Source organism: Copadichromis virginalis, linkage group LG7, assembly GCF_057382275.1.
Source record: "Copadichromis virginalis isolate Kocher_CV1m ecotype Utaka linkage group LG7, C_Virginalis_male_GT1.1, whole genome shotgun sequence".
In the NCBI taxonomy this organism is placed as follows: domain Eukaryota; kingdom Metazoa; phylum Chordata; class Actinopteri; order Cichliformes; family Cichlidae; genus Copadichromis; species Copadichromis virginalis.
Genome location: NC_140624.1, coordinates 45,299,643 through 45,320,403, shown reverse-complemented (window position 1 = coordinate 45,320,403; position 20,761 = coordinate 45,299,643). Strand labels below are relative to the sequence as shown.

General features: G+C 39.7%; 2 protein-coding genes across 3 annotated transcripts; both read right to left on the bottom strand.

Moving 5' to 3' along the window:
• Positions 1-2,082: 2,082 nt before the first annotated feature.
• On the bottom strand, positions 2,083-5,608 carry LOC146705835 (heat shock protein beta-1-like). The gene is made up of 3 exons (XM_085463679.1): positions 4,708-5,608; positions 4,548-4,611; positions 2,083-3,302 (listed from the first exon to the last, which is right to left on the bottom strand). Exons 1-3 carry the CDS (start codon positions 5,090-5,092, stop codon positions 3,122-3,124), a joined length of 630 nt encoding a protein of 209 aa, XP_085319805.1. The 5' UTR covers positions 5,093-5,608; the 3' UTR covers positions 2,083-3,121.
• Positions 5,609-8,185: 2,577 nt separating this feature from the next.
• Positions 8,186-19,240, bottom strand: LOC146705834 (sushi domain-containing protein 2-like). Of its 2 annotated transcripts, XM_085463674.1 has the most exons (16): positions 18,526-19,239; positions 18,010-18,208; positions 17,698-17,849; positions 17,430-17,597; positions 17,165-17,339; positions 16,575-16,776; positions 15,545-15,630; positions 13,946-14,214; positions 13,731-13,865; positions 13,466-13,621; positions 12,392-12,640; positions 11,230-11,413; positions 10,776-10,870; positions 10,515-10,694; positions 8,814-8,910; positions 8,186-8,674 (listed from the first exon to the last, which is right to left on the bottom strand). In XM_085463674.1, the coding sequence occupies exons 1-16, from the start codon at positions 18,587-18,589 to the stop codon at positions 8,638-8,640; spliced, it is 2,448 nt and encodes an 815-aa protein (XP_085319800.1). In that variant the 5' UTR covers positions 18,590-19,239; the 3' UTR covers positions 8,186-8,637. The 2 variants fall into 2 exon arrangements, with proteins under 2 accessions (XP_085319800.1, XP_085319801.1); XM_085463675.1 differs by lacking the exons at positions 8,186-8,674; positions 8,814-8,910; positions 10,515-10,694 and having other exon boundaries at positions 10,787-10,870; positions 11,234-11,413; positions 18,526-19,240.
• Between the last annotated feature and the right edge of the window lie 1,521 nt (positions 19,241-20,761).

Genomic DNA, 20,761 nt, shown 5'->3' with positions numbered 1-20,761 from the left:
ATAATGAAGAGACAGTGGGGCATTAGACAGCATTAAAATTCTATAATGACTTTTACGCCTTTTGAATAAAACTGTCTGATTTTATTTCATCGGAAGTAAATGATTAATTATGTTAATTATTGCAACAATTCTGTAGCTGTCTGTAATTTGCAGTATAGGTAGAGTAACGAAAAACACTGATGGGTGCTATTATTCCTGCCAGTACTCCATGTGGATGCTGGAGGGAGACAGAGGGCATAGATTTGGGGGTGGGTGGGGGTCCCTCTCCGTGGTGCTGAAGGGGCAACCTTCCAGAGAAGAGGCGCCAGAAACTGCAGTTCCGCTAGTGGCCACTGGAGGCTGGCTCCAGAAGGGAGTCGATCCCCATGGGCTCCCGTGTTAAAATATTCAACTTTAGAGCATTTAAAGGCATGATTACCACCTGGTAAAGAAATCAGTTTTGGCCTCTGTGAGTAGTTTTCCCCCCATAACAACTCTAAGGCTGGTGATAGAGAGTGTGGAGATGATCACTTTAACTATGTGTCTGAAATCTTCAACCAATCTAGGAACCTTGTCTCAGCCGTTTGTTCAGCCTAACGGACAGACTTTTTGAAGTAATTTTCTTATCATGCTGTCAGCCACCAACAAAATTCTGATACAATCCTGGAAGTCTGAGACACCTCCAATATTCAATAGGTGGCTAAAGGGATACACTTAGAAATACAGCAGATGTAGATAGAGCAGGTGTCTTTCAGAAAATTTGCTTACCAATTATCAGTCTAATCGCAAAGTTATATTGAATCCTTTTTGGTCCTGCATATTAACAATAACAGTTGTACTATGAACACTTTTAATTCAAGTAATAATGTATCCTAGTTTATATGTGAGCCTCCGACCATTGTTCAGTTGGTTTTGCGTACCTTTATCTTCTAAGTCTGAAAAAACAATAAAGAAATGGTTAAAACAAATGACTGACACGTGCCCTAACACTGGCAGGTGTTATGACTTTTATACTAATACTAGGGCTTGATACATGCTACAGACCATCCAGGAAGTTTTTACTTTTTATAAGCCTGTTAAACACTAATGTGTCTGTGCATTGTAACCATACAGTTTATGAATGCACTTTGCTAATCAAGCTAGCTAGCATTATGCACTGTTAGGGGTGTGGCTGCCATGTGTGAAAGAAGTGAAAGATGAGACATTTTTTCCTGTTCATTTGCAGATGCTTCCAGTGGTTTAGTGGTTGATAAATTTGCTTAGAAAGCAAAAGGTCAATAGTTTACTTCCACTTTGGAAACTCCAAACGGGTTGCGTCAGGAAGGACATCTGGTGTAAAACTGCCAAATCAAGCATGCCTATGACAAGGGAGCAGCTGAAACAACTTTTAGAGTTTATTGGTAAAAGACCCCAAAGATTTGGCTGATTTGTTTCAACTGTTAGTACATTTTGTTTTTAGCTTGTTTTTTCTAAAGTTAGCATCATATTTAATATTTGAATTACGCATGCACTTTGTTACCAAATTAGCTACATGTTAGCATTAACACTGGGTAAATCCCAGGATCTACCCTTCCCTCCAATAATGCTCATGATGGAGTTAACAGACAATCATGCCAGAAACCAAACTCAAGTATTTAAAAAAATGGTAAAAACAAATATGAGTGGCAGCCGATTTCAATTTTATTTTTTAAATGTTGACTTTCTCTAGTTTTGAACTGGCTTTACACATTGGTAGTAAATGCTAGTAAAGGACTTTGCAAATGTACAGTTCTTTTCACAATTTGTATCTTAAGTACATATAATTAACAGTATTTTCTATTTCAGAAAAAGCATGCTGACTGCCATTCATCTGTTTCTTTGTGACACTTGATTTGCCGCTTTCTACTGATCAAATGACGCTCACAAAAATGTCAAAATCTCGTACTTTCACTGTGCCTTCTGTTTTTTCACCCCAAACATTTGTCATGTAGTATTCTGTTTCAACAGTAGATGTCACCCTTGACTTCAGCATGGGGACAGACTTTTTTAGACACTTTCAAGTCAAGATGAAACTGCCACTGTGTTGTGCAACTCTTACTCAGGAAAAAAAAAGTCACACCCAAATGTGTGCAGAAATATTTATTGTAGCAAGCTCAACATCACCAAGAACATGACAATGACCACACGTGTTGTCGGGATCTATTATTGCCGAGCTCTGAAGGCTGTGAACTGATGGAGAATTTTAAATGGAGTCTATGAGCAACACTGCTCGTCTCCTATGAACCTTTTGGTCTGTAGACCATTAAAGAGAAGTAAGTCTGTCCTCCCACAGTATGAGCTAGGGGATGTCCCTACAGATTGCCTCACAAATTGCACACAGCGAGCCATCACATTGCCGTAAGAGTCCCATAGCAGACAAATCTTGGCTACGTTTGGGGAGAGCCTGACTCACCCTAAGTTGGCATGGCCCTATCTTAAATGGACTGGAGAAGAAAAGCAACATTACACATCACTTTTTCCATTTAGTGTTGATGAATAGCTTTATTTTATTTTTTTATTTGTAGCTTTTGCTCGTTGTTTTATGTATGTATTATAAATCTTTTTAAAAACGAATACTGTGCAACAAGCTTCTAACCTGGAAGGCGTACCCTGAATAGGTGGTCTTAGAGAAGAGCTGTTTATAAATCTCTACATGATGAAAGAAGTCTCATGAGGAGGAAATAAATTCCCTAATGTGACTCTAAGTAGAACTTCAATGCCCTCTTGTGGACTGTTTGACAAGAATTTTCTGCATACCTTAAGAAGCACAGCTACTACAGATTAAACTGAATTCTCTTAATCCTGCAATCTGCCAAAGTAAGAATGCATTTATGAACAGAGGATGATGTTTATTTGTTATTTTCATTTGTTAGGGATTATGTGATATCAGGACAGCTTTATAATGCTGCTTCGTCAAGAAACCATCATATCAAGTTTCAGGTCAAACTCATAAATCTAATCTTGATCTGAAAACATATGAAGTGTCACATTATTATGTTGAACAGTATGAAATGTTCTCTAGTGGAAATAAACCAGCCTGGTTAGTAAATTTGCAATGCTAGAACAATTACATTTTCTCTTTAGGTCAGTGCTGCAAAGGTTGCTACACATAACCTGAGCTACATCAAGCTCTGCTCACTGGTTCATCCTTTTGTTCATCCTGCTTCTGTCTGATCTGAACTGGTATGACAATCTCATTGCCTGGGATGCTGCTTGAGGTCCCTGGCACAGGGGCCTCTACAGACAGGACTCCATCTGCAGACAGGGATGAACTGATCTGCTGCAAGTCAACCCCCTGTGGCAACCTTAATGAAATGAAAAGAAAGTTGGTAAGCAACTAACAGAACAGTGTATTTGTAACATATATATGTTTAACACATTTTGAGAGACTAATTAAATAGATTACAACCTATATATATATATATACAAACTCTATTATTGCTGCAGAATCATCTGTGTATGTGTTGATATCCTCACCTTCTGTAAGCTATACATACTGTTTAAAAGTATTGTGCCACCCCTCATTTCTTTATAGTTTCCTTCCAAGGAATCAGATTTTCTTATAATTTCTGAAAGTGATCTTGAGCAATAGCCATCCAATAGTTTCTGAAGGTCTTTCAAAGTTTTTCCTTTGTTAAGCTGGTACATCTCAGCCTAGTGTGCAGTGTGTCCTTAAAAAAGTTGAGGAAATTGAAAAACTGGAGGACAAAAGAAGAAGTGGCAAGCATAAAACACCGTCTAAAGCAGAAGACCGGTATCTGAAAATGATGTCCTTAAGAAACAGGGGGAAAATCCAGCAGAGACGAAACGTAGGACCTAACGGGTGCAACTGATCCTTCTGTTGATTTGCGTGTTCACCAGAGCCCGGACCTAAATGTTATTGAAGCAGTGTGGACTCATGTTAACAGAGAAGAGAACAAAAGGCAGCCAACATCCAAAGAAGAGCTTTGAATGTCCTTCAAGAAGCCTGGAGAACTGTTCCTTAAAACTGCTTATAGAAATTCTCAGAAAGCTTCAAACTGTGTAGACAGATAAAGGTAGTCATACTAAATATTGACTTTCAAGCTCATTCGAATGATAAAAACTCTGAACGGAAAACTCTTATATACTTAATGTTTGCATGTATGTTTTAATGGGGCTGTTGTCCACATCGGCAAACTCCATACCCGATACGCATGTGTTTTTATGGTGTGAAGATATGAAGTTTCATGTGCTTCTCTGTGCTGAGGTGTGGGTTTTTTTTCTGTTCTCAAACTGCTCTCCTGTAGGAGCTCAGTCTGAGAGGAGTTCTTTTTCTCCTTGTCTCCCCTCATGTATTGTATTTCATTGTTTTTCTTACCATCCTACCTGTTTCCGATCTGTCTTCCCAATGTGATGTAATGCATTTATGGTCGGAAGGGGTCAAATTTTCACTGCAGGTAACATGTATGTGTAACATTGCATGTGAAAAATAAAGGCTTGATTGATTGATTAGTAAATCACTATAGCTATTTCCCAATTTCCAAGAAAAGATAAATAGAAATGACTCACAGTGTTCTCTGACAACCTACTTGTATTTACGAGTGAAGCACCTTGAAACCAGTCCATGCTCATCCTGTCTTTCTTCGTGGGTTCCTTGAAATGAAAAAGAAGCAAACAAAAGTGTTTTTTACACTTTTCATCACGTATTTCATCATAAATCTATCTTATGATCAAAAAAACTGACACTACCTGATATTTGTAAATAGCCCTCTTTGGTTGTGATTGTGATCTCTTCAGGTGAGAAGTGATTAACATCCAGATTAATCTTCCAGCTGTTTGGCCCTGTTTGGATCTCTGATACTCCACTTGTCAGTTGTCTCAATCCCTTCTGGTCTGTGGGTCGCATACCAATAAATGGGGGGAGAAGGGGACTTTGTGTGTACCCTGGCCATGAGAAAGATGCCAGTCTCTTCTTCGCCCAGTCTAGCCAGTCCAGATCACCGGGCTCCAGGAAGGGTGGAAGACCAAAATCCTGAGCAAAGATACGGCTCGGCTGTGTCCAGTTTGGAAAAGGATCCCATTCCACATCTCGGCGGAAAATTGGACGGGATAATATTTTATTTTCTTCACCCATATCCTAGAAAATCAGATCAATATGAAGGAACCGGTCTGCAAAGAGTTTCACTCCACTGTGACAAACAAGTCTCGTCTGATCACCAAGATCCAAACAACAGAGCAGCTGTATTTTTATTGCCTAACAGAAAGTGCGCAGGAGGTCCAAGGAAAGGCGTTCTTTGGCATCTGCATGGTCCAGTCTCACACTTTAAATACCCGGGTGGGTCATTTTAACACTTGCGTGGCAGTAAGAGTGATCCAAAGGATGAGAATGATTTATGAGATGAGCTGGGAGTTACTCCTCGGTTGCCCGGGACATGGAGGGGATAATGCTAATCATTTGTATTTATATCTCTGGAGTGTCTGTGGCAAGTTGTTGGTGAATGACTCTGGAAGCAAGGTTATTCAGCAGAGGCCTCTGCAGTCTTGTCACATACTGGTGCTCTTTGTCCAAAGAAACTACAGCCTTGGGTTGCGTGAGGGAACAGCACGTACATTCAGAGTAACACAGTAAACAACAGTGTTACGTTCACTTTCTGAACCCAAGATTGACTTGAAAAGATGAGATCAAATCGAGAACAATAACGCGATAAACGTGTGAGACAAACTGTTGTTTACCACAAACTAAAGACGTGTTTACAGCCAGGACAAAGCGACAGACTGAGAGACTGACGCAGTGGAGTGGTTGTGAGGAATTTCACATGCACAGATGAATCTGGGCAACAAGGGTGATATGCTGAACAAATAATGAACCGAGCTTGAGATTCATAAATCAACCAGGCATCTGAGGTGGAACTTTACTAATGAATTTATTAATGAGGAAATATCTGAAATCTTTTAAGAGCAAGAAGTCAAATTATCCCCAAAGGGCAGTTAAAGTGTATTTTAAGGACTGGAAAGTTGACATTACATTTATGGATCATCTGAGAATAAATACAGAAAGTTATTATTAGTACTCATATATAGGTATGACTAAAACAATCAGGACTAAATATAATCATTCTTAGGCATACACCTGAGCTGTAAGATGCCACGTCTTGGATTTAGTTGCTCTTAACATGTTATAATATTGTTTTCACCATACCAGTGTAAATGTACAGCACTGCAAAAGGCTCAGAAACTCACAGTAACAATGTGATGTTGGGTCTGAGTCATATGTGTGTGCCAAAAAACTTTGGTTAGTTTGATTCAAGAATAAGATTCACCTTCTCATATTATATTTTAATACAGTTTAAAAACAGCCAACTGTATAAGAGAATTTATTAACATTTAAGAAATACACAACCAAGAAAGTGCAGCGTTTTCTTCTCTACATACACAATAGTTCAAATATTTATATTAGTTTTTGACATAAGAGGAGTGTTTAGGCAGTGGCAAGGAGCAGTTTGCTGGAGTTCATCAGTTTATCTAATAAACTGGGTGCTGTATTTTACTGAATGACTGAATGACATTAAAACAATACTAAACCCAAAAGAAATGCAACACAGTTTGACTTTTCAACACAAACGGAGGTTAAATGTGTTGCACTGTATGTAGATACTAACTGTGCAGAGGAACCTGTTCCCACAGGAGCAGCTAATCAACAGACAAAGCAACTGTTGGAGCCCCGAGTCCAACGAGTTGGTCGCCCGAGGACTGACAAACTTTAAATTGTCCAAAGTTTGCAATGGCAGTAGGAGAGACCTGACATCTATAAGGGGGACACACATAACTCCATCCAGCCCTGCTTCAAATACTGTTTAAACTAGAGATGGCACGATACCACTTTTTTATGTCCGATACCGATACCGATATCATAAATTTGGATATCTGCCGATACCGATATGAATCCGATATAGTGTTTTTTAATCAACAAAACTGTTTTTTAAATATCTTGCTGCATTTTGTATAAGTTCATACTCAAGTTTAAAACAACAACTACACTAAAGCTATTCTGTTATACCTGTATGCAAAAAAAAATATTTCATAGTACAGCAATACTGATCAATCTAATAAACTTAAACCTACACCATCCTCCCTATTCTGGTATTTTAAAGAGTACTTAGCATAAATATTAAGCAACCTAACTAATAGGGTTCCAACTCCCAGCAACAACAAAAATAAATAAATAAAAAATAGGGAACCACCCCTCACGCTCCACCTCATGATGCTTAATCGCCGTAATCAACCTTAATTTGATGCAGTGTGAAAAAAAAATGCACAGAAATCAATTATTTTTCAAGAAATATTAAATAGATTCAACATCTTTCTTCAACAAAATTGCAGACTGCACAGATGGTACCTTCCCAAAGGAAAAATTACTATAGCTTACTAGGGTATATTAGACTTAATAGTTACTATATACAGTAATGGACTTCTATTCATTTTGCATCAAATTAAAACTTTGGCTGTCAGATAATTATTTATTAAAAGCTAGACATTTTAAATGAGAATAAGAAAGAAAAGTATGTCTTTGTGCCCCCTTTTCCCTGTTAATGCCCTATCGGCCCCCCTGGCTAAACTTTGCTAGATCCGCCCCTGCACAGTTACCAGCGTCAGCTACGTAGAAAAAGATCCTCGAGTAGAAAGTAACATTAAATACATTCTAACAATAGCTGATCAAGCTTAAACGTGCTGCTGTTGTTCAGCCGCTGGTTTCCTCTTTCTGGTGCAAAGTGGGCCAAAAGCAAACAAGAGACACAGACTCGCGACAGAAAAGCCGATCAGCTGATCGTTAAGCAGTTTCATGATTGAAGTAGCAGCAAGAAGAGGCAGTCGCTTGTTAAGCTTAACGCAGGAATGCTTTACAAACATTAAGAGATGGACTTACACACTTGCTTTACTTCTCTCGGGGATAACTTTGTCGGAGATGAAATGCCGGGTTGCTAGCGAAGCTCCACATGCTATCCAGACCACCGACAGGTCCCGCATGCCACAGCCGCTCTATCACGATGCATACTGCTCTGACGTGCTAACCTGAGGTGAGTTACAGCGTGTTGCAAGTTTTGTGAGGTGCTTTCGTGATATTTAATGGATCGGATTACATTTTTTATTTTTCTCCGATATCCGATCCAGTAATTTAGGTCAGTATCGGACCGATACGTAATATCGGATCGGTCCATCTCTAGTTTAAACAAACCCAACAAAAGCAACTCAGCGACTATGAAGAGAAGTTATCTTATTGGGAGTGCTTAAAAATAGTGTTACACAACTACGTGCTACTAATCAAGCCTTAAATATGGGGGCAGACACTTGTTTAACACATCAAACGTTTTCTTTTGTTTACCATAATTTAACTTAGCCAGCACAGGAGCCTGGTGTGTCCAGCTCTGCCTGAAATACCTGGGAGTCAGAATCACGACAACAGCAGTCAACTTATTAGTGTAGACAGGAGGCTGGAAGTATATAGAAGCTAGCAGTTATAGTATTAACAGTTCACATGCAGTCGACTTGGTCTTGGACATTGTTAATAAATAGACATAGCCTCTTCCATTTCTAGATTAATGTTTTACCCATTACCTGTTTAGCTAGATTAATGTTTAATCTACATTTATAGCTGTGTCATTGTGGATTCTCCCCTAAGCTCTAATGACTCTCCGTTTCTGCTGAGTGTTCATCTTTTCTGAAATTGAAAGGGATACAAAATAAAAGTTAACTCAACTTTCACTCAGCAACAGGTACTATAACATAATCCTGATAAAATGAGTGCATATCATCACTTTATTCATCCACTAATAAGATTAAGTAATATCTTACTGTACCTTTTACGTTTTCTGGAGTGGAGCACGATTACTGTTATGATCACAATTAGCGTCAGCGCTCCGATGACTGAACCAGCCACAATCCCTGTGGTATTACCTGAAGGCACAGATTTAAATGAGACTCTTTTCCCACTGAGTCAAGTTATCCAGGACAAATGGGGAAAAAATGGGACTTGATTGTTAAGTGTGTAAGAATCAAACAGGAACCACATGATTCAGAGTTTGATTTAGCTGAAAAACAAAGTAGAAAACATGATCTTTATATGTTTTTTAAAAAAAAGGGTGCAAGTCTTATACGAGGGTATCATGTCCACAGTACAGATTTTGTATATTTGTGTGTTTGTTTTTTGTCCTCTCCAGCACACATCAAGTGCAACGAGACTTCTTGGAAAGATCTAAAAATAGCAACGGCACTGAAAATGATGCAACGGTGCATGAAAGGATGATCTTGAACACTAGACTGGCCAAAATTTCCTTCACTTTTCTACTTTGCTTTTTTGTATTGTTGTTGTTTTTACTTTTTTGTTCAGACAAAAGCATCTCAGCAACTATTCTGTAAATTGCTATTACAGACATTTGCAGGTCACAGATGAGAAATCCTGACTGTACCCTGACCTTTCATGTAAGAACATCAGCAGGCCAAATGCGTCATTATCAATAGAAAGATCTACAGCCTGACAATAAATCCTAATGGCTTTGGTAAACCTTTGGCCCTTGAAAGTTTGTAGGTTAGAAAATAATCTCCTGACGGGCATTATATGAGTTCAGTGAAATCTCTTTTGTTACTAGAGTTATTGCTCGTCCTCAGCTTTTATTTTTCTTCTAAAAAAAATTCTATCTGCTGCTGTACAGATGAGGAGAATCACCCTCCCCTTTGATGGCTGATATGGTGGAAAATCAATTCCAGATATTTAATTTTTGTGACCAGAAAAATTCAAACTGGTATCTCTAAGAGGATCGTGATGCGATGCTTTTACTTTTTCTATGCAAAAAACTGGGCTGTTAATTTAGGTTTTCGGTTTAGTCCTCATTCCTTTGAGAGCGGGATGCATGCACAATCTTTCCCATTCTTTGATTCGGCCTTTTCTGTGAAGACTTCTGTTTTTCATCAAATTTAGGTCATTGCCTGCATATTATCTGATTGAACTGGGTGCTGATAAATGCACATCTTGAATGTCTAATCCTATGAGTAACAATTAAAAGCCTTCAATATTTCCTTGGGAAGTTACAGGGCAAGTGTGAGCGCTGAAGCTGAGCTTTTTTTTTGCTTATTCGCAAGGTTTATAGTACAAATCCAAACAAGAAATACCGGCAATATATTACAGTTGAAGAAGTAAGAAGATGCACGTCTCTTAACATCTCTTTGCACTGCATGTTTGTAACTACTAAATAAGTAAATAAGTAATGAAAAGGAGGCCCGTGGTTAAAAAAAAAAAAAAAAAAGGTAAGAGTGCTGCTACTTCTTCTGAGGTATTTTTCCAGTGACGCAATTTTTAAAATTAGGCATGTAATATGATTGATCAGATCCATCCTCGTGCTAAATCTTTGTTTTTACAATTTGACACGCTTGTATGAAAGTCATTTGATGATATTTTTGTGCATTTCACACTCCTTTGTCACCAATCATCTGTTGATTTCTGAAGATCAAAATCTTGCTATTTATTGATTTCATCATTTATTGATGTCATGATGTGTCCATACTGGAAGCCACGCAGCGTGTCTCCTCTCCAGACCACTGGCCGTCGGCCTGGCATAGTCGCACTGCTGATCCTTTGAGATTGTAGCCCTCATTGCAGGAAAGCCGCACCTTAGCTCCTTGTAAGTAGGTAGTTCCCTCCTTTTTCCCGTTATCAGGTGGTGAAAGCCACCCACAGGATAATACTGCAAAGTATGACAATGTCATACCAAGTGGTACATAATAAACAATGGAATATCTTTTGGATAATTTTTAAAGCTTTTTACCTGGTTTTAGATCCTCTACAAGAGAAACATGACTCTGGAAAGACATTCTCGTAGCATTTCCGATTCCTGGACTACGACCTACCAGGATGTCATACCTACAGCACATAAGCAAAGATCAGAAAATGAGATTTTATGTCTTTTAACAAGTTGTGCCATATACCATATTATTTCCCAGAACGCTACTCAGTATTTCTCATGTATTCCTGTGTGTGGCAGACAGTCAATGTGTAGTTTTTACACCCAGTGGAGGATAATATAATTGATGCACTGTACGTGTGACATCATCAGTGTGTTAGTAGCCGAATTAAACTTTATGTGCAAAATTAGCACACATTTATTTAACCGTTTAACATTTACTGACATATCTGAAGCAGATATGCTTCATAAAAACATTACACTTACATTCAGTTTGTTATTATAATAATAGAAGGCTAATCAAAGTTTTCACTCATACCTACAGAATTGAGAGCCTCCTCCGGAGCATATCGTTGCTGCCTGATTGGCGAGTGGATCATCTGGACTCTCAGGAACCAAAAACACTGGAATAAAACTGGTGTCATGTCTGGGGGCACGGTAATATGTTTCCAACAAGTATTCTGAATCATAGGTAAACAAGGCAGACTCATTGGCTATTGCCCCTGTAAGACAAAAACAGAGCTTTACCTTCATTTCCCACCACAAATATCATAGAAAAACATGCTCTAAGTATTAAAGCAGACACAACCCCTGACAGAGAGCATTATCACAAAAAAACTGATGGATTTAATTCATGTGACATCTTTTGGGGATTAAAAATGAAACCAACCACCACCTACCACAAAACTGCAGTTCCTTGGATGACCACTTGAGGTTAGTCTTTTTGCCTAATTTTGCCATCAAAGCAACAGGGGTGATTTCTTTTAAATAATGACATAAACGTTAGGGTTGATGTCTAGTTGACTGCACTAACCGACGGTTAAAGAAGTCTGTGTTCCAGTTTCCTTGATTGAAATTTCAGAGTTTTATTTTTATATTACTTTGTCAGTATCTGTCTATGTGCGATGCACTTTGCTAACCAAGCTTTCTGCTGTTTTCATGAAAGCTAGCATTGCACTCTACACTCCTGCCTAACAAAAACTGACTGGGTCAATAAACTTCTCAGGTAAGTGTTTACAGCGGTCAGGACAGTAAGCTGCATCTCCACATTCTTCTACAGGGGCAGGAAGTATCGTTGTAACCACAGCTATTGCCCCCTTGTGGCAAGTTTAAAGCACTTCGACACTGATCACACTTATCAGACCTGGAAGATATGTTCAGGTTTTATGTTTATGTTTATTGTGATATCACAGTGGAAAGGTCTCGCTGTCACAGGCTGAGAGCATGGGTGCAACTTGGACAGATTCACCCGTTAACATGCATATCTTTGGGAGGAACTGGAGTACCCAGAGGAAACCCTGCACAGGACTCCATTCTGTGAGGCGACAATGAAAACCACTCTATCCCTGTACCAGTGCTGTTCTGTCTTTCAACCACCTCAAATCTTAGATTTGCCAACTGTTACCCTTCCTTCAGAAAAATTAAGTAACAATAGCAGTTTTCCCACAAATTAGTGATGTAAAGGTTTAGCGATTTCTTACAGCTGGCCCCAAAGCTGAACAGCTCCTCTGGATTGCTGGAGTTCTGCACAACACTCCCATTGCTGAAAACAAGGTCATCTTTGGCATCACCATTCATCTTTCCCAAAAGTCCAAGAGTGGCGTCTTTAAAATCCTCTGGCAGGAGCACAGTGGTTGTCATGGTTCCCTCTCTCTGTCGGACTTCCACCCCGGCTCCAGAGGGAAACATCACAGTCACATTTGTAGACGTAGGAGAAAACAGAAATGCACCTACGAGAGAATAAAAGACAGGTTGTGCCATTAAAACAGTGCTTTATAGATTTCTGCAGTGTTGGAAGAAGTACTCAGCCTTTACTTATATAACATATAAGACAGCACCTGATATAAGTATATGGCTGTTATCCCTTTCGAGGTGGTTGCCTTGAGCCTCTTACATTTAAGTCACTCCATGCAAACACCAACCGTTCAAAATGAAATTCATACAGGAGTCACATGAGTTTTAAAGGACAGCTACTGAGCAAATATTGTGTTGGCGTTGCTGTTTCAATGCACTGCGAGCCACTGCACATTTGCAGATCTCCACAATGGCTTGCCTAACAGTGGAGGACATTTGGGCTGGCTGTTGTCCTTCATATGTCAAGACGTTGCAGAAGAGGTCAGCACTGATGGGGAGCAGTTTCACTGTTCACAAACTTGTACATGTTGAAATAATAAGGAAGATGCTCCTGGTCAGGCTCTAGACCTCATGCTCCTTCATAATAATAGTCAGTGTCATAGCTGTACACGCAAGGCCTCAAGGCCTTCGACACAGAAGCTGATGTTTTTTCTCCACACAAGTATGAACTTTTTGATTTCGCCGTGTGAAACCTGTGAATTCAAATCTTTACAGAAGAAAGCGTAAAACTGGGTTTTTAGCAAACTGATATTGAAAGTAAAATCAGCTGCACAATAGAAAACACAATGTTACAAGAGTACGAGAGCCCACAAGTACACTCACTTCCAAAGAAAATGTTTGGAGTGAATACAGTTTTTAAAAGGGTTCCAAATAAAACCAGTTTGTTTCATCATGAGGAATAAGATAAATCAGTTTCTCACCGTATAAGTCCATCCAGGTCTGCTCAGTAAATGAGAGCGTTTTCTGGTTGAGCAGCACTTCGAGGTCACTGTTACCACTGACCAGCCGTACCTCGATGATGTCAGAGGACGCTTCTCTCATAGCAACAGATGACAGCTTTGTGGCGTTGGTTGTTTCTAATAGTGGTATAATCAGGTAAATAAACTGCTGTAATAGTTTTCTTCTTCAGTGACAGCATTTGTGGAGCATTGTTCACAGTGGTAGTGTTAAAGTTCACTGGCTCACCCGTCACAGGCTCTGTTCTGCCTTGGATTGTCAGCTGCTTTTCCGCTGATGTCACCAAAGTGTATTCCCCTTTGCCGTTGAAGGAGTAGCTAGTGCCGTCAAATGTTATGAAGTGAGGGTCTCCAAAGACCACAGCTGACATTAAACACACAACAAAAATAAAGACACTAAAAACGAATCTTGTGAAACACGCTGTAATACCAGGGCTAACTCACCTGACTGGGGGGACTTGTAACGCCTGCAGTCACTGGAGGACCGGTGTTTGAAGTAGTAATGGCAGTTGTCAGACCAGAGGCAGCAGTAATAGAAGCTGAGGACATCGTATATCCAGTGAGACTGTCCAGGGATTCGAGGAGGTTTCTTGTAAGGAGGTGAACCCCAGTCATGCGCTCGGTCTGGAGTACTACCCCCAATCGAGTCTGCTGTCAGGACCTGAGCGCCGGTGCTGTCGTAGCAGCACTGCTGTCCTGCTCCGTACTTGGGACTGTGGACAAATTTCCCAAACAGTGTCAGTAAAATCTGTTAAAGCCAAAGGCAAAAAAAACCAATTTAAACAAGACTCCACAGTCATTCTAGTGGGCAGCACAAGCTTATAACAAGAACATAATACTGCATGATACTGTTTTTAACATATCTGACTTTTTTTCTAGAGTGTTGGCATTTTTTTACATGCGTGAATAAATAATAAGCTAAAAAGGAAATTCTGAGAATTTTCTAAATATGTATTTATAAATCCAAATGCAAGACTATGTTTCTCTAATACATACAGTATGATGACCACTTTTTAGGCCAAAACACAAAACGTTTTGTGTATTTTTAGGTGCAATCTTAAAAATGTAACCAACAGAAATAAACTTTGCACTAATCTAATTAATGAGACAGGAGCATAGGAGCGACACAAACTGATCCAACGTTGAAAAATCAAAAACTCAACTCAAACAAACCAAGTGCAAGTTAGACAGTGAGTAGGAGTTTGTTTGCAATGTTTGATCAATAAAGTAACCTCAAAAATAAGCTACTGTACAACAGAGGTGTGCGTGTGATCATAAATAAAGATTTTGCCACAAAGACTAGACATAGTCTAGACTGGATATAATAGAAAATATTATATTCTCGGAATGCATGACACTGACTGTATCTGGCGAGGATGATATACATGTGTGTGTTTCATTAACATAATAAGAATTACTCTGAATTCACTCTCACACACTGGTGGAGGCAAGCTACGGTTGTAGCCACAGCTGCCCTGGGGCAGACTGACAGAAGCGAGGCTGCCATATCGCGCCATCGGCCACTTTGGCCAAAACCAGGCGGTAGGGTAAAGTGTCTTGCCAAGGACACAATGACCAGGACAGAGAGCCCGGGGATCGAACCAGCGACCTTCCGGTTACAGATGCACTTCCCAACCCCCTGAGCCACAGTCACCCCAACTGTTGCGCATTTATTGAGTAGGACTATAGTTAGTCATTTAGCTAGTTAGTTATAATTATGGGTTATGGGCTATGGTTAGTACCTACATCAAAACTTAACTGGTGTAATGCATGATGTTTAACTGCAGCGCCCTGACAGTAAGTGGATATATGGTAATGAAAGTACAAAGTGTACTACTGCTCACTATCAGCCCAAATATAAAAATAAACAAGTGAAAACATGAGCCCTATTTTGTTATATGATTTGTTTTAACTTAAAACAAATACTTTAAAATGAAAAAAAAACTTTATTCTGCACATATGCTACGTATTTTCCTAATTCGAATGCATATGTGGGGTTTAAAATACTTGAACTCTGGGCACCACTCTAACCAGAAGACTCACCTGGCTTGTATAGCCCTCACACAGTGAACACTCCCAGGATGGTAGGTGCACACACTCCCTTTCTCTATATCACACCCATAGTCAGTCTGAGGAGAAAGATAAAATGTCTGTGACCTGGCAGCCAAATGTGCAATTCACTGTGATCACGTGTTCACTGTAACTTTGAAAACATATCCCATGTCTGGCTTATTGTTGAAAAAATGGAGATGTTATGTTGCAGTTTGTGAATAACTTTCTATTGTGCAACCTGAAGTAAGGAGATCAGCTTCCCGTTTGAAAATAGCAAGTGCTGTGGATGATGGGTAGAGGTGTTGTAACCCAGTCCAGAAGCTTAATTCTTCCATGAACAATAAAACCATACAAATTTTTGATTATATTATAACATCCTTATTTGTGAGGCAATAACATCTGAAATGTTCAGCTTTCATGTTCTCATAAATAATTAAGAGAGACCTTCATAAACTGATAAGCAATGACCATTTACAAACGATAACAGCTACTGATAATCATCATAGACATGTGAAGTAATTACACACGTTTAGTTTCTGCATTAAAAATCTAAACTGCTGATGATCTCTCAGTCCCCTAAATCCCAAATATATTTTTTAGGCTTTTTTTAGTTCCAGCTTCTATGCATGAGGTTTTTTTTCCAGTGTCTCTCTTCATCTCTTTGTCCAGTGTTCAGTTCATTTGTGTTCAGTGTTTCTATTTATTCCCATGTTTTACTTTGTTTCCCATGCATTGTTTTTGGTTTTACTTCCTGCCTGTTATTTACCTTAACTGTGTTTTGCTGTGTTTAGTTTCCCTCCCGTTTCCACTTAGCTCGTTACCTCGTGTGTATTTATAGCCTCAGTTTGACTGTGTTCTTTGTTTTGTCTGTTAGGTTCTCATGCGTTCTCCATTGTGCTTCCTTTTTACTGTCTGTAGTTGTTCCCTTCTTCCTTAGCAGTTGGACTTAAAAAGTACAGTTTTTGCATTGCTGTTACAAATGTGTGCAACCAAGTTTTTATTTTCTGCTCCTCTCACTTACATGAAACCTGCCTGTGTCTGCTCTCGCTTGAGCCAGCGTGCAGGGGCAGACTATGATCTCACTGAGGAAGTTGGGCAGCTGATTTTCCAGCTCGTCCCATGCCAGACATTTATCCAGGGCCCAGCCTGCTGAGTCCTTCCTGAAATTCTCCTCCAGATGCCACGCCAGAGCGTGATCCTCGGTCCACGCTGCCTGGACATTCCTGAGCATAACCAACAGAACTTTTTGTACACCTCAATTGTAAAAGAGATATTACATGTAGAAATTAAATTTTTAGACTTAAATATTTTTCAGGCTTCAACTTGTAGGATTTAGGGCATTCTTTTGGCAGAGGTGAAATTTATATCCATGTATAATTTCTTTTGTGTATAATCAAACATAATATGTGTATTCATTACTTTAGAAATATCAGAAAGCACACACCAAAGACTAGAGGCTTTTTTACATTTAGAAAAGGAGGGTGAAAGGAACCTATCCCCATTCGCCACACAGTGGAACACTAAATGCTAATAAATATTGATCTTTGGACGATGAAAATCCTTAATCATTAAAACAGTCGCCTATATACCACAGAGAGTGTTTGCACGTACCACATGCCGTCAGGATGGCTGCTGGAGCTGACGCGCACAGAGCCGAGCTCCGAAGATGAAAAGCTGTTCTCTGCTGGTTTGGGCAAAAAGCTGAAGGAGCCATTATTAGGATGATCCTTTGCAAGAGAGTATAAATAATGCCATTCACCCAGCCAGTACTCTGTATAGGGCTCTCCTACAGAGAAACACTGTGGTTAAAATCATGTATTTCTCCAGTCAACAAACTCATGTGAGCTATAAAGTGTATGTAGAGAATTTCACCAACCTGTTTCCCTGTATCCCCAAAGCTCTATATTGACCTTTTCTGCTCTTACTAAAGAGGTATTCCACGTCATCTCAAGAGTGCCTCCAACATTAGGTGTGCCATAGTACTGCCATTTTGTTGAGTTGTCCAGAATCGCCTTGAACTTAGAATCTAGCTTACCGGTATGAACTGCAACAGCACAAAAAATCATGGTTAATGTGATCTCCATATCAAATGGAAACTGATGGGTTCTAATAACACCCGTAAGAGTATCTAGCGGGTATTATACCTGAAAGCCAAGTTCCGGCTCTAGTGAATGTAGTGCCATTGTCTGATGAAATCTCAAAAGGAATCCATCCTGTTTCATATAACAGCGGGGAGATACAATGGCCTGTCCCTCCGTCATCCACATATCCCACCGTACTAATGTTGCCATTGAACCTGCCATAATAAAAGAATGATTAGCAGGGTTCTGATCTGTATTTAAACTCTTTAATGTTAACATAAATAACACAGTTGTCCATGAAAGTCCATTGGATTCGGTTATTTTACATGAATAAAATGTTCACTTATAAGCTCTACAGAACTACAGATGTCTTACCTGCATTCAATCTCTGAAGCCGTTTCGAAACTTGCATCAAGTATAATAAAATCTGTGCCACCGAAAAGAGACCCAGAATATGGAGATATATCCACGCAGTACTCTTTATAGTCTGCGCAACAGTTCGCCAGAGATGTGCATGTAGTGTGGCATGAACATGAGTCCAAGTTTTTCCCACAGTTCTTTTCACATGTTTGTCCTGTTCAAAATAAATGACAGAAGCTCAGGTGTGGAGTCTTGTGTGAAAGAAAAGGCAAAATATTCCACTCTAACATGTGGATTAAAGTGTTGATTCAGCTGATTTGGCTCATTATCGAACATTATGATGGATTCACGAAATATTTTAATCAGTTTTACATTATTTTGTTATAGTAAAGTTGTATCATTTAAAATATATAGGCTTTTTTGTGAGAACTGTTGTTGCAAATTTACTACTCACTACATCATGATTGAAAACCAGAGACCGCACATTTCTTGATGATGTTGTTATATATATATATCATACAGTGCACTTACCTGACGTGCTGGAGATGCATGAAAACAGAAGGGCAACTATTACAGCTGTGAACCTTCCCATCATGACAGAGCCAAACTGTCAGCCAAGATTTCGACTACACACTCCTGGCTGCTGTTTTACTTTTGTCCCACATATATATATGCTCAGTATTTTTCTAAACCTTGGACCTTTGATAATCTGCGTGTACAAGCATCTGTTTAATCATCAACAACTGGATAACATTTAAGGCTTAACCTTCACGTGCCTCCTTTCAACGATGTCTCGCGTCACACTAATCACACTTGAAAAGATTTATAGTCACATTTAGCTAAAGATACAATGCATCTACAGATATGGAGATATAAAAGAACAAATGTTAACCATCTTCAATAAAACACAATAGAGTATTTTAGTTAGTGGTTCTCTAGTGCGGGCCTCTAGTGGTGGGGCAAAGTGCCTCTGCAAGAGGGCGTGAAATAAAGTAAAATAAATAACTGATCAAGGGAGAATAAACAAAGAGTTTGCTAATGGTATCTTGCTATTTATTTCATATTTACACGTTTACAAATGATTAATACAAAAATTGGGTTTGGGGGCATGAACCCACATGAACATCACAGCCTGCAATTAAACTAACTTACTAACTAACTGAAACAGTTTTATGCATCCTGATGTGCCAGAATCTTGAACCACAGTTCACAGACAGACAGTTTTATAGTACAGTGGTCCCTCGTTTATCGCGAGAGTTACGTTCTAAAAAAATAACCCGCGATAGGTGAAATCCGCGAAGTAGCCAACTTTATTTTTTACAATTATTATAGATGTTTTAAGGCTGTAAAACCCCTCACTACACACTTTATGCACTTTTCTCAGACAGACATGAACATTTTCACGCTTTTCCCTCTTGTTTAAACACTCTCAAAGTTCAAACCTTTGTAGAAAATTAAGTCCAGTATTATAGAATGAAACCAAAAACACCCGCAGGTGCCTTTGACGGTGCAAAAATGTTTCATCGACATTGTTGTGTTTGTTGGGGAGAAAACTTACAAACACACAGTACAGCACTTCAGAGTCACACTGCTAGCGATCAAAGATTTATGTAAATTTGACAAGCTGAACGCGCTCTGTACTGTGCAGGAGACACGCACGAGATTGATTGACAGTGGTCTACAGCCAATCAGGACGCAGAACACAAAGCGCTGTAAAATAAGGAAAGAAAGGGAAAGAAAAAGCATGAAAAATTGCGCACAAAATATCCGCGAAACAGCGAGGCCGCGAAAGGTGAACCGCGCTATAGCGAGGGACCACTATAAACGCAGTAGCTGTAAAACTGCTGTAGGGTCATGAGTCCTCCAGTAGAGGGAGCTCCGGCCTTTGGAGTTATCACACTGACGCACATTAATGACCAGGAAGTCAAGCTGGTCCAGTGGCCTCCTAGACTTCTTCAGTCTGCGTGATGTTATCATTGTGTTGATAATAAGTTATTATCAAAGCTGCCTGACCAATGTTTTTCATTAGCAATTTAGCAAAGTTGATGGTGGTGGTGTGTCTGTGTGAGTGAAAGACGGAGAGGGAGAGCGAGCGACAGAATTTCTGTTATAACCTTCATTTTATGGACGCACAGTGTGAGCACTCAGGTCGCATCAGAGCATCGGACCGTATAGTGTGAGACCCTGCATCGTGACCTATGAACTTCTAACCCCTGCGAGTCAATCGTACAGTTTGAGCAGGAGCTGAATCGCGCGACTGAAAAAATCGCACAGTGTAAGCCCAGCATAATACGGCGGGGTCCCTGTCGGCTGGTAGCCGAAAAATAGCTCTACTTTGTTGTGTGGGTCAACTTTTCTTGCGACAGACAGAGAGAGGCGTTGAAAGGCTGCTCCAACGGAACTTGTTGTTTTCGGAGGAAAACACGAACACAGTGTACAGTCGAGTCTTAATAGCTTACTTACAACTGGGCTCGTCAGGCACTCTTCTTGGCTGCAGTGGTTATTATTATATTTACATGCTTCCAGCTCCCGTTTTTGCTCGATGACTGCTCGTACCTTTCCACTCCCCTTTTTTCTCCCTCCTAGCGCTCACAGACACATAACGTGTATGGCAGTCCATTCTCCCAGCAGCACGGACTACACTGCCCATGATGCTACATTCTTTAGAGCTATGCTTGTAGCATTCTGCCTGTTAGCTTAGCACAACAACAACAACAACAACGAAAAGGCGCTCTCTCACCCAGGAAACACACAGTCGCAGAGAGAG

Excerpts from the sequence above, each read along its gene's own strand:
- LOC146705834 (XM_085463674.1), bottom strand. The coding sequence starts at position 18,589 with ATGATGGGAAGGTTCACAGCTGTAATAGTTGCCCTTCTGTTTTCATGC. Across the intron at positions 13,622-13,730 it reads CAGAACAGAGCCTGTGACGG|AAACAACCAACGCCACAAAG; the intron begins GTGAGCCAGTGA and ends TACCACTATTAG. Across the intron at positions 12,641-13,465 it reads GACCTGGATGGACTTATACG|GTGCATTTCTGTTTTCTCCT; the intron begins GTGAGAAACTGA and ends ATTCTCTCGTAG.
- LOC146705835 (XM_085463679.1), bottom strand. The coding sequence starts at position 5,092 with ATGGGTGAAGAAAATAAAATATTATCCCGTCCAATTTTCCGCCGAGAT. Across the intron at positions 4,612-4,707 it reads GGGCTATTTACAAATATCAG|GAACCCACGAAGAAAGACAG; the intron begins GTAGTGTCAGTT and ends TTTCATTTCAAG. Across the intron at positions 3,303-4,547 it reads TGCTTCACTCGTAAATACAA|GTTGCCACAGGGGGTTGACT; the intron begins GTAGGTTGTCAG and ends CATTTCATTAAG.